The sequence below is a fragment of the Sinocyclocheilus grahami genome, unplaced genomic scaffold (assembly GCF_001515645.1).
Source record: "Sinocyclocheilus grahami isolate Dianchi unplaced genomic scaffold, SAMN03320097.WGS_v1.1 scaffold15.1, whole genome shotgun sequence".
Lineage (NCBI taxonomy): Eukaryota > Metazoa > Chordata > Actinopteri > Cypriniformes > Cyprinidae > Sinocyclocheilus > Sinocyclocheilus grahami.
This window is the reverse complement of record NW_015505194.1, coordinates 1,179,717-1,191,888: the sequence shown is the minus strand read 5'-3', so window position 1 is coordinate 1,191,888 and position 12,172 is coordinate 1,179,717. Positions and strand designations below refer to the sequence as shown.

The 12,172-nt window shown below is 37.4% G+C and overlaps 1 protein-coding gene across 1 annotated transcript in view; it reads right to left on the bottom strand.

The window, feature by feature from the left end:
- The window catches only part of LOC107602546 (syntaxin-binding protein 5-like), a 28,311-nt gene extending 16,436 nt beyond the window's left edge, over positions 1-11,875 (bottom strand). Inside the window, exons 1-11 of the mRNA XM_016295077.1 lie at positions 11,867-11,875; positions 11,076-11,199; positions 9,682-9,760; positions 8,995-9,149; positions 7,180-7,252; positions 6,921-7,068; positions 6,162-6,229; positions 5,679-5,719; positions 2,769-2,989; positions 1,539-1,723; positions 612-737 (exon numbers count right to left, since the gene is read on the bottom strand). Coding sequence (XP_016150563.1) covers positions 612-737; positions 1,539-1,723; positions 2,769-2,989; positions 5,679-5,719; positions 6,162-6,229; positions 6,921-7,068; positions 7,180-7,252; positions 8,995-9,149; positions 9,682-9,760; positions 11,076-11,199; positions 11,867-11,875 — 1,229 coding nt within the window. The remainder of the gene's footprint in view (positions 1-611; positions 738-1,538; positions 1,724-2,768; positions 2,990-5,678; positions 5,720-6,161; positions 6,230-6,920; positions 7,069-7,179; positions 7,253-8,994; positions 9,150-9,681; positions 9,761-11,075; positions 11,200-11,866) is intronic.
- Between the last annotated feature and the right edge of the window lie 297 nt (positions 11,876-12,172).

Here is a 12,172-nt window from a genome sequence, read left to right as displayed (position 1 = left end):
AGCAGGACAATGATCCCAAACACACCAGCAAGTCCACCTCTGAATGGCTCAAGAAAAACTAAATTAAGGTTTTGGAGTGGCCAAATCAAAGTCCGGACTTAAATCTGATTGAGATGCTTAAACAGTCCATTCATGCTCGAAAACCCTCCAATGTGGCTGAATTAAAACAATTCTGCAAAGAAGAGTGGACCAAAATTCCTCCACAGCGATGTGAAAGACCCATTGCCAGTTATCGCAAACACTTGATTGCAGTTGTTGCTGCAAAGCGTGGCACAACCAGTTATTAGATTTAGGGGGCAATTACTTTTTCACGTAGGGCCAGGCAGGTTTGGACAGCTTTTTTCCATTAATAAAATAAATAATCATTATCTTTGTGTAATATTAAAATTAGTTTGATGATCTGAATCTTTTAAGTGTGACAAATATGCAAAAAAATTAAACAACAGGAAGGGGGCCAACACTTTTTCACACCACTGTATGTAAATATTTTAATACAAATATAAGAACAAAGCAAATATTGTCCTTTCATAAACATTTCTGACACAGTCTGCAGCATTTGATTTATTTGCTGAACAACCTGACAAAACAATGCAAAACTTCAGGTCACTCACAAGCCATAGCAGGAGTTGATGGCCAAGCTGCTGATCTGCTGGGGCGGCTCTCCACTGACCCACACCAGCTGTACCACCAGCTCCACCTGATACCCTGGAGACTGCTTCAGAGGACTGCAGCGCACCCTGAGGGAATGACAGAGAGAGGAGACATGGGTTATACACAGTCCCTGCCAAAAACTGTATAACATTTACTGTATAGTGTGATATATTACATACTGGGGATGAGCATGGGTACCCAAGCACTTGAAAGTGACATTCATGATTAATCATAAAAACGGTTTTATTTTTTATACTTCAAACAAGCAAAATCCAGTAATGTGCCAAAAAGGGGCCTCATGGTGCAACTTTGCTGTCTGATTTGTCAGACAACAATTTGCATCAATACCGCACAAACTAACTTTCAGTCTGTGGCAACTACATTCCTCAATGCTTTCTTTGGAAACAGCCAGACAAAGCGCAGCTGAATGGAACAGAACACACAAGTCCTGAAATGTGTTTGTAAAAGCTGAACTATTTTTAACTTGACACTTATATTTGGTGCATTCTGTCTGTTGGGTTCTCACAAATCAAATAAGCTGATCATGTGAACTCCTTTGTACAGACAGTCAGATGTTTCCAATACAGTGAAACACAAGATGCTCTTTGGCTCATTTTCAAATCATGCTGGATCATCTGGTCATCACAAATTTGTGGAGTTCATACAAATTGAGCGCTGATGTTATTAAAGCAAATGCAACATACCAAATGCTAAAAATACTCTAAAATATATATATATATATTTTAATTTAGTAATCAAAATGTTCTGTTAATAATATAATTGCATTAAAAAAAAGTAAAATAAAGGCATTTACTGTACACAAATAGTCTCAGACTTTTGGATCCCCCGTTATGTGTATTAAAATATAACTTGCAAAGCAGAATTACTTGAGGCAGGGTATGTTGTCTCGGATCCCATCTGATGAGTTGCTGCTAGTGGAGGTGTATGTCTGAGGAGCGGCAGTTTGTGGACTAGGGGAGGTGCTTGGTGTGGGAGGAGCTGGTGTCTGATCTCCTCCCCCTTCTGGAGACTCCAGATCATTCAGCTCATACTGTAACCTGACCTCCAGTAACTGTAAAACACACACATATGTACACATGTAATTGAAAAAATCGTGCTTGAGAACAGATAAACGCACGAGTTAATTGATCCCCATCGGTGTCGCTATTCTGAACATGAGACACGCTAATTGGTGTGCGTGTCTTTTCCAAGTGAGTGTTCCTATGTGTGAGAGTCACTGGACTAAAGGTGTTAAAAGGTTTAATTTGCCCTCATTATACAGAAGTGTGAATGTTCTGTCAGCAGACGATGGTAACACTAATGGTTTATCCCACATTTGCACTGAGCATGCACCTCTGTTAACCAATCAGATTCGTTCTGTCCCCAATTGGACTGTATTCAAACATTTGATTCATTATTATCCTGGTTATATGAGTCATGTATTAATATGTAAATAAGTTGATTAAGCATTAATAAAGCACTATTGCTTAATTGCTTCAGTCTACCACATTATATATTTTCCCACAATAAATCATATGTAAATTCAAATTATTCACAGATATACTTTCTAATAGCATTACCATAAGCACTCATTTATTTATGGGTCACGGAAGCATCAATATGCAAATGTACAGCTTGCAAAAAAAAAAAAAAAAACAGTGAGAGGGCAAAATGAATGCAGTATTAATTATTCAAGCTCAATATACAGCTAGATGTGGTGAACATTAATTAAAACGGCTTTGAAAGGCTTAGGGATTTAGTTAAGCATCTGAGTAACAACTGTTCCTCGGATATCCTTAGTTGGCTCTGTAGACAGCACATACACGTACAAATGCACCAACACATTCAAGTTGCTGAACAACATCCATTTAATGAACAGATTTTATAATATTATTAACGTTATGAGTCATGGCAGTTGTCAGGAAACTAAAATAACTTGAGACGGGGAATAAGAGAGAGACAGAGTGTCTGTGAGAGCAGCATTACTCATTCCACTTCAGAAAACAAAGTTTTTAAGTCAATAAAAAAAAATAATTCTTACATATTTCTTGCAAAATAATTCTTACATTAAAAGATAAATAAATAAATAAAAAATTGTATAAACAACATATTTTTACCTGCACAACTTCTGTGGTGATTTCCTGTTTGCTGAACCTGTATATGATGACATGGGCAGAGACACCAGCCACACAAAGCATGCGGCTCTCGGGACACCAAGACATCAACTGAATGGCAAACGGGTCCTCATCCACAATCTCTGTGCTGGGTTTCTCCTCCTTACAGCGTGCCTTCTCAAACACCTTAGCTGTCTTCAGCTTATACAGCACCTGGAGCATTACTGAACACATGGCAAATGGGATTCAAAGGAAAAAGGAAGAGATAATTGCATTCAACCAGTCATTAACACAAAATTAGAGATTTTTATCATATTGTCATCCAACTTCACTTTAATGTTCAAGTTAATCTTTAAAAACATTAAGAACGGTTAAATTGGAAAAAAAAAACATTGTTAAAATGTAATCTTATACAAATCTCAAAATAAATATCAATTTTTCATACTGTACATTATAATGTTGTGATGTTTAACTTCACATTTAAAATGGAATTTGAACATTTATTGTTGATCAGCCATAACAAGAAAATAATGAATGGCTTATTGGTATCGGACAGATTTTTAATATTGATGCATCCATATGTTGTATTAATTTGAAGAGGTTTATTTTGCATATACATTTTGCATTTTACCAGCTGACTGTACATTATCTGTTTTATTACACAGCTACTTCTCAAATGAATGAATAAATGAATGAATGGACACAAACTAATTTTAACAAAAATTATTTTAGACACTAAAGGGTTAGTTCACCCAAAAATGAAAAATCCAAACTCTATCATTGCAGTCAGCGGGTGTTGCAGTTGAACAGTCCACAAGTCGTCAAATAAAGCTCACGCATCCATATTAAAACGTGCAGCAGACAGCTCCGAGGGATGATTAAAGGCCACCTGTTGCGAATCCATGAGTTTTTGTAAGAAAAATATCCATATTTCAAACGTAATAAACACTTTTCTCTCACTTCCGCTGACTGTCATACACTGAAGCAGTTCTGGCGGATGACGTAAGACGCGCGGCGTTGCGTGATTAGTGACGAATGCGTACAAACCGACGATTTGCAAAGAAAAATGTCGGAGGATTTCGATATAAACCCAGAGGAGACTGGTTTTCCTTTCTTAAAGTAAGGAAACTTTGCTTCCTTTACTCCTATTAAACAAGCTCGCGAGACTAGCATATCTTGCATACATCATACGCCTTCCGTCGGAATGGATCCGCGTATGATAGATAACAGAAGTGAGAGAAAAGTGTTTATTACGTTTGAAATATGGATATTTTTCTTACAAAAACTCATGGATTCGCTACAGGGGGCCTTTATTCATCCCCCGGAGCTGTCTGCGACATGTTTTATTATGAATGCGTGAGCTTTATTTGACGACTTGTGGACTGTTCAACTGCAACACCCACTGACTGCAATGATAGAGCTTGGAATAGCCAGGACAATTTTTAATATAACTCCGACTGGATTCGTCTGAAAGAAGAAAGTCATATACACCTAGGATGCTTCGAGGGTAAGTAAAACACAAGACACACAAAACTAATTTTCATTTTTGGGTGAACTAACCCTTTAATCTACCACAATTGTATAGGAAATAAGTTGCTTTGGACAATTACCAGTTTAGCAGTTATTAGACCACAAAATGCTGTGAATAAACCATTCATAATCTATAGTATTCCAAAGAACTAAGTCATATAACTTCTAGATTTGTACAGTTAATGCTTTAGAGGATTAAAAGAATGATGGGAAATGTTTTAATGCCGTCATATGCATAAATGTGTTTTGTCCAATTTTTGAGGGCCTCTAATCCACTGACTCCAATTGTTCAGTTCAGCCAAAGCAAAAAAAATATTAAATGGCATAAGATTAGCCACTCTGTCTTAGCAGGATTAAAAAGTCTAGTCTAATTAGCTTTATATTTCATTGGTGGACAAAATGAGGGCCTCTTTGGTTTTAAATGATTTCCTACCATTAGGAAAAGCCATTTGAATGTTAAACAAGTGCTTGTGTGAGGGGTTTGCAACCTTTGTGGTATTTTTAATATTACGATATGTCCTTTAGCACCTACGGGAGGTACAGGAACAGTGGAAACTGTAGTCTGTCAAGCTTACAGTTTAAACAAGGTGAAATGACATGTACAGGTAACACTCTCACCACACTGGTCTCTCTCAGCGGTGCAGAAGGTTAGACAAAGCCTGTGGGATCTCGGGAATTTTTTGTGTGTGACATTATACGGTCAGTCTCCAGTTGGGTCATAAATCATGGAAAATTACCTTATTGTTAAGGTAAATGATGTCAAGTTATACTCCAACAGTGGTCAGCAGAATCCAGTTTTTATTTCGATATCTAACTGTTAGTCGAATGTGATTGTAACTGTAGCCAAAGACCCTTTCAAAGAAAATCAGTTCACTTGGCGGCCACATTTGCAACGCCTCTGGGCATCTATTTCGGGCATGCAAGAACAACTCTTATCTGCTCTATGTGCAGTCTTAACGCATCTCAGGAAACTGATTCTTTCTATAGAAACCAGAGATTCAGTTTTGCGAATTGGTGATGTGATGACTTTACCAATTGGCAATTGGCTCCTCCTGACTAATTCCACTATATTCACAGTAATATATTCACAGCAATATGATTGAACCATCCTGGTCTACAGTCTTTGCTGTAGCCAAAATAGCAGTGCATGTCGCTAGCAACACCAAGGTCATGGGTTTATGTCATAGAATAGCACAAATCTGATATAAAACTTTTGTTTTTAGACAAATGTGTCTGCCAAATTCAATATGAAATGCAAATGTGTTTGAAGTTTATGAGCTTTGAAAAACTATTATACCGAACACATTGTGGTAAATGGAGCTATAATGCTGCACACAAGTGGTAAATGGGGTGAATATGAAGTCAGAAAGGCTCGGTACTCACTTGCTGATGCATCCCAGAACTTCACTGAACCATCTGCATGCCTTCAAGAAGAGCAGAGAATCTTTTATTTCAACTGTCTCATACATTTTTGTACACAAACCCACATAAACTCACTGGCACTTTCCCATTACCACATGTATTCAAACAAATCACTGAGGTAAGCTAAGGTGCAATGTCAGATAAAAGCTAGTCAAGAGATGAGAGGAAGTGCTCTTCCCACTGCTGTCAAACCCACTAAAAAAGCAAAAAAAGGTTCTGTCATCCCATGGGCTGTACATCAAAAAATGCTTACTTTTTTGTCATACTTCCCTTTCGCTACCATCTTGTCCTGCTCATTACCCTCTCTTCTGCACTCCTCCTCCCTCTTCTTATACCCTGCCTTCTTATTTTACTCCATTTAAGTTTTTTCCCCATTTTTGCCATTTCAGCAGAACTACAAACGGCGAAAGAGAGAGAACAGAGCATACACACACACATTCTTACCCAGTTATTATTATTTCAGGGTAGCTTTGTGTGCCCAGGCCCCAGTTTCCGCCACTGATAGGCCATTCCTGTGATGAACAACAAAACCACAGAAAAGCACTTAAATCCACGAAAGCTTACCGCATAAATCAGACATTTCTTGACATATAAGAATAGAGGAAATTTAGTAGATATTGCCCTAAAGCGTGTGAGCATTCCTGGGAAACTTAATAAAACGAAATTGGCCAATTTGTAAGTTTTAGTAAGCATACTCTTAATATAATGACTGTGGCTGGCACTGGCAGCCACAAAACATTTCTGCAATGTGGGTGGAACCTTTATTAAATGGCTGGCGAGGCTCTACAAAAAAAAAGCATTCTAGGAAAGCATTTCCTCACAAGGCATGGAAGCTGAAGCAGTTTATTCAAAGGTATTCAGAAGTGCTGTGATTCAAAGTGGGCCGTCTGAGTTAACCTGCTCCCTGTGGGAGACAGACCCACAACTAACACACCGCACTCCAGTCTTGGCTGAGAGGTCATGCTTTCTTTCATACCCATAAATACCCCTGTCTGTGACTGACCCACACAGTCTGAGGACACAATGTGCTGCACAATGGGGGCCTGATGTCACGCAGGCATAGGGCAACGGGGTGATTCACCAGAGACTGCAATCTACTCACTCAAAAGCCAAGGGGTGTGTGTGTGTAGGCAGGACGTTTTAGCTTAAAAGACATCATTAACTGATTAGCACCTTTAAATGAGTGTGTGCATGCTGTTGTACCTTTTTGCTGTAGCCCTGTCGTTTCTGGCGAGACCCGACAGAGTAAAGTGCAGGTATGAGGTCCACAGGACAATCGGCTAAGTACTCACAACACGTCACAGGAGACTCATGAATCATCATGGGATAAGGATTTTCAAAGATAGGGTAACTGAAAAACACCACAGGTCAAAAAAATCTAATTGACACTGTTGTGGAAAAGTGTGATAGTGTCAAACATGTTAGTCACAAATATGACGCAAATGCTGTGGGTGATACATACCCGTTTTGTGCAAGGTCAATAACAACTAAATCCTTTTCGAGGAGGACCACTACAGCATATGGTTCCTGAAAATCTGCAGAGAAATGAAAACAGGATGGATAAAATCATGAATAAATTGCTACATATTTGTACATATACAAATATTTCTACAAATACCGTTTACCACTAGTTATTTAGATGTTGTTGTTTTTTAAAGAAATTAATACTTTTATTTAGCAAAGGGACATTAAATTGATCAAAAGTGACAGATAAGACATTAATGTTACAAAAGATTTCTATTTCAAGTAAATGTTGTTCTTTTGAATTTTCTATTTATCAAAGAATCCTAAAAAAAAAGTACCACAGTTTCCTCAGAAATATTAAGCAGCAAAAGTTGCATGCAACAGTTTTCAACATTGATAATAATAAGAAATGTTTCTTTAGCACCAAATCAGCATACTAGACTGATTTCTGAAGGATCATGTGACACTGAAGCCTGGAGTAAAATTCACCTGTTCACCTGTTTTGACACCCACACTTATAATAAAATGTGGATCATATTTATTCCATTGAAGTTATGACTGGAGACATCACTGCATAAGTTTGAACCTCACAAATGTCTTAATAATGAGTCAGAACCAACGACGTCTCATTTCAAATATAGCTTAATCAACGTAAAGAGCCAGGCACTGTTATGCAAGCAGCAGTGCAAACACTGTTCCCATTCCTCCCGCATTCTTCACTGCTTCTCAGTTTGGACTTATACAAACTCTAAACAAAATGGTTAAGCCTTTAACACAGATATATGAACACAGACGCTGCGTTTAGGCAAGAACAACTGCATGATTATCTTTATTTTTGTAAAAGCAAGGTGAATCACAAGAAAAATTATTGTTTTTTAAACCAGCACCATTCATAAACTACAGAAGTGATGTTATGTAAGGGATAAAGTACAGTCAGCTGTCTTTACGTCATAATAAACCCTAATCCAAATCATGGCGACTAACAAAATAAGTACATGGACATGAAATATTGATTTTAATTTTAATTATTTTATCTTACTTAGCTTTTCTTTAAGAAAAAAAGTACATAACAGAAAACAAGTTTAAAAGAACAGCATTTATTTGAATTATAACATTATCAGTGTGCTTACTGTCACATTTTATTTTAAATGTTATGCATACTTGTTAAATAAATGTATTCATTTCTTTCAAAAAAGAAAAAAAAATGACCCAAAAATTCTTGAACAATAGTGCATTTAGCTCAAAAGTATCATGTTTTCCTCTCTTTCATCTTTATATAAGTAATGCTCAAGAGCGATACTGACATTTAGTTCAACAGAAAAATTAGGCAATCAGAGACTGGCCAATCGGATTCAAGTATTTCAAAGAGCCAAATAAGTACATTTAATGTTTTATTTTTCACACCAGCAAACTATTGACAGACTATTAACAAACTAAAGTCCTATCAGCCTTTGCTACAGCTGCCTGCAGAGAGAAAAGAAAACACTTACTATTCATAAATAACCACCCAAGTGATAAATTATTCAAATGGTACGGCAATAATAAACGAATGCAGTCACAGAACTGGAAGTTATGAATAGAGGATGCTTTAAAAAAGAGATGTAAAATGTAATTACTAGGCAGCCGTTCCACTGGGAGAGCTCAAGCTCATCTACAAAGAACATGAAAGAATAGAACAACCCAACAATACAAAGGTTCAAATGTCAGCAAAAAAAGAAAAAAGTGGAAGTGGCATGAGATAAAAAGACTGAGTACTTATTGCAACAATACTGGACAGAGCAGGTGCTGTTAATGAGTAAATCGACCCACGTACCATTAGGATATGGCGTTTCACACAGGGTGAGGAAATCTACAATGGAATAATCCATCTCCAATACTGCCGTGCTCTTTCCATGCATTACTGTCAAGCATGGCCGTCGACCAACAGTGTCATACGACAAACCACCAGAGAAGATCATAAATGGATCCCTGTTCAGAACACAAACATATACAGTACAGTGAGCTTCAAAAGTCTGAAAGTTTGTGCTTGTATTTTTCTCAAATTATTTTATCCGCATAACAGTCTGAGTAAGAAGAAGCTGAACTGAATGTCTTTTAGAATGCCTTTTCCTTTAACGAAAGAAGCACTTGAGCTGCACGAACACCACAAGTTTGTTTATTTGGTTGTGACCTAGAAATCATGCAGAATCTTAAGTACTTGTTATTTATTTTACATTGTAACTTTTTGAGCTTGAAATAAATTTTTAATCCCATATTTCAATGTGGTCTCAGACTATTGGACTCCATTTTTGGACCCCACATTTATTTGTGACATCTAAAACAAAACATCTAAAAGATAGTTCGCTAGAAAGGTTTAACTTATGAACACTACGGCTATGCTGGTTTACCAGCTTGACCAGCACAAAACAGCAAAAACCAGCCTGGACCACCATTCATGATGGTTTACGATTGTTTTTGCTGTAGGAAAAGTAAAGATGTATTGCTGCAGGTGTGTACTTACCCTGCTCTCGTGGTCTTGTACTCTACTTTAAGAATGGGTTTGCAAGGCTCTGGCTTTTTTCCATCTTTAGGCTGCTTTCCTGAAACAGAATCGGACTCATTCAGAGAGTTTCCTAACCTCCTTTTCTTCATGTATTTCTGACTGAAACAGGAAGTTATCAAATGACCGGTCTGTTTTTTGTTTTTTTTAAGTATTGCCAAAAGACTTTTGTTTTCTTAGATGTGAAACACTGTTCATTTTAGGGGTGTATTACCGAACAGGGGACTTCATATTCAATAAAGTGAAGCCACAAAACTTCCAGTAAATTTTCAAAATTTAAAAAACTGAAATTGTCATTTAGCATTTTAGGAGGAGACTTTACAGCCAACTGTCTATCAAGCATTATGTCACAAAAGAGTAGCGATGAAGGAAGAACACACAGGCTGAGGGTGGAATTTGGAAAAGAGCCTCCCTCTCCCACAGACAGGAAGCGTGTCACAGAAGAACTACGTAAGTACTTTCATAACAAAAAGAAATGTTCACTATGAAACAAATTGATTTATGTAATTTTCTTCTCCTCCTAAGCAGTTTGTTGAACGACAATCCTAAAAATGTAAACATCCCAAACAAATCTTGATTCTAGAATTTGGGTCTTTAGTTGGGCTCAGAAGAATATTTCTTGCCTTATGTAGAAATAGTCAAATAATGCATTTAAAATAATTTTGAAATGAACTTAAAGAATTGTGCTGTTATTCATATATTTAAATATACAATTAAATTAAAATAAGAAAATCTGCATCTGCTTGAGAGAAAAATGTAGCAGATTAGTCTCAGATTTTTAGTGTGGCTAAGATAAAAGACAGCAGGGCTAAATCCTCCCTAACGAGGGCCTACTAATGTCTATGAATTGAAAATACCAAATATAATTTTTTCAGCAAGGTTCTGACAACATTTTATTGCTTTTCCTAATTAGTTTTGTTTCTTTCTAAATCTGACTGTCTGATGTTCTCCTCTCATGGAGGCAGGGTGAGGCTGAAAGGGGTTCTTGTATGTAGTGGAGTATCTTCAATAGAGCAGGCAAGGACTGCACCAAAAGGAAGAGCATGACCTCACCTCACTCATCACTAAAGACCACAACACAAGCATTTCCATGGAGGAACAAAATGAAAATGAAAATTAAAGCTTCGCTTGAAATGGAAATCAGGGAAGGGGAGGTGATTGTTTTAAGCTTCTTTGTGAAGGAGGGGGAGAAAAAAATTACAATCCTGAATTAACAAGTCTTTGAGAGAGGTGTAATACAACCTTGTGAAATAGACATAAGAGCGATTCATTTTGCAATATTAATCCTGACGAAAAAAACATTTGAAGAAAATTAGTTTGTGTGTTTGAGCCAGAAAGAGAGAAAGATCACAAACCATGTGGCGTGATTGTCTGTACGGGCTTGGCTGGGGACTTTATATTCCATATGGTCAGTGTGCCATCTGAGTGACTACAGATAAACTGCTTCCCCTCGTGGTGCCAGGCCACAGAATGGATCGCCTGTGAGTGAGAATGACAGAAAAAGAGCAGGACATAAAAGTTAGTAATGCTTGCATGGGGACAGGCAACTCAATGGGAGATTTCTTAATAGATTTCCTCACACACGTAATGGCCAAGAACATGACCTGGGGGTGTAAGTTGTGACTACCCAGGTTGAAACAAGAGGCATGCTGGGATAAGTGATATAAATAAAGAAAGACTGTTTTTCTGGAGTTGAGCAATACAATTGCTACAAATAGTGAAGCTAGTAGGCCTGTTACACACATTCTGCATCTGTGGCTTCAGCAACATGAGGCCTGCAGCCTGCTCATATATTTAAATATACAATTAAATTAAAATAAGAAAATCTGCATCTGCTTGAGAGAAAAATGTAGCAGATTAGTCTCAGATTTTTAGTGTGGCTAAGATAAAAGACAGCAGGGCTAAATCCTCCCTAACGAGGGCCTACTAATGTCTATGAATTGAAAATACCAAATATAATTTTTTCAGCAAGGTTCTGACAACATTTTATTGCTTTTCCTAATTAGTTTTGTTTCTTTCTAAATCTGACTGTCTGATGTTCTCCTCTCATGGAGGCAGGGTGAGGCTGAAAGGGGTTCTTGTATGTAGTGGAGTATCTTCAATAGAGCAGGCAAGGACTGCACCAAAAGGAAGAGCATGACCTCACCTCACTCATCACTAAAGACCACAACACAAGCATTTCCATGGAGGAACAAAATGAAAATGAAAATTAAAGCTTCGCTTGAAATGGAAATCAGGGAAGGGGAGGTGATTGTTTTAAGCTTCTTTGTGAAGGAGGGGGAGAAAAAAATTACAATCCTGAATTAACAAGTCTTTGAGAGAGGTGTAATACAACCTTGTGAAATAGACATAAGAGCGATTCATTTTGCAATATTAATCCTGACGAAAAAAACATTTGAAGAAAATTAGTTTGTGTGTTTGAGCCAGAAAGAGAGAAAGATCACAAACCATG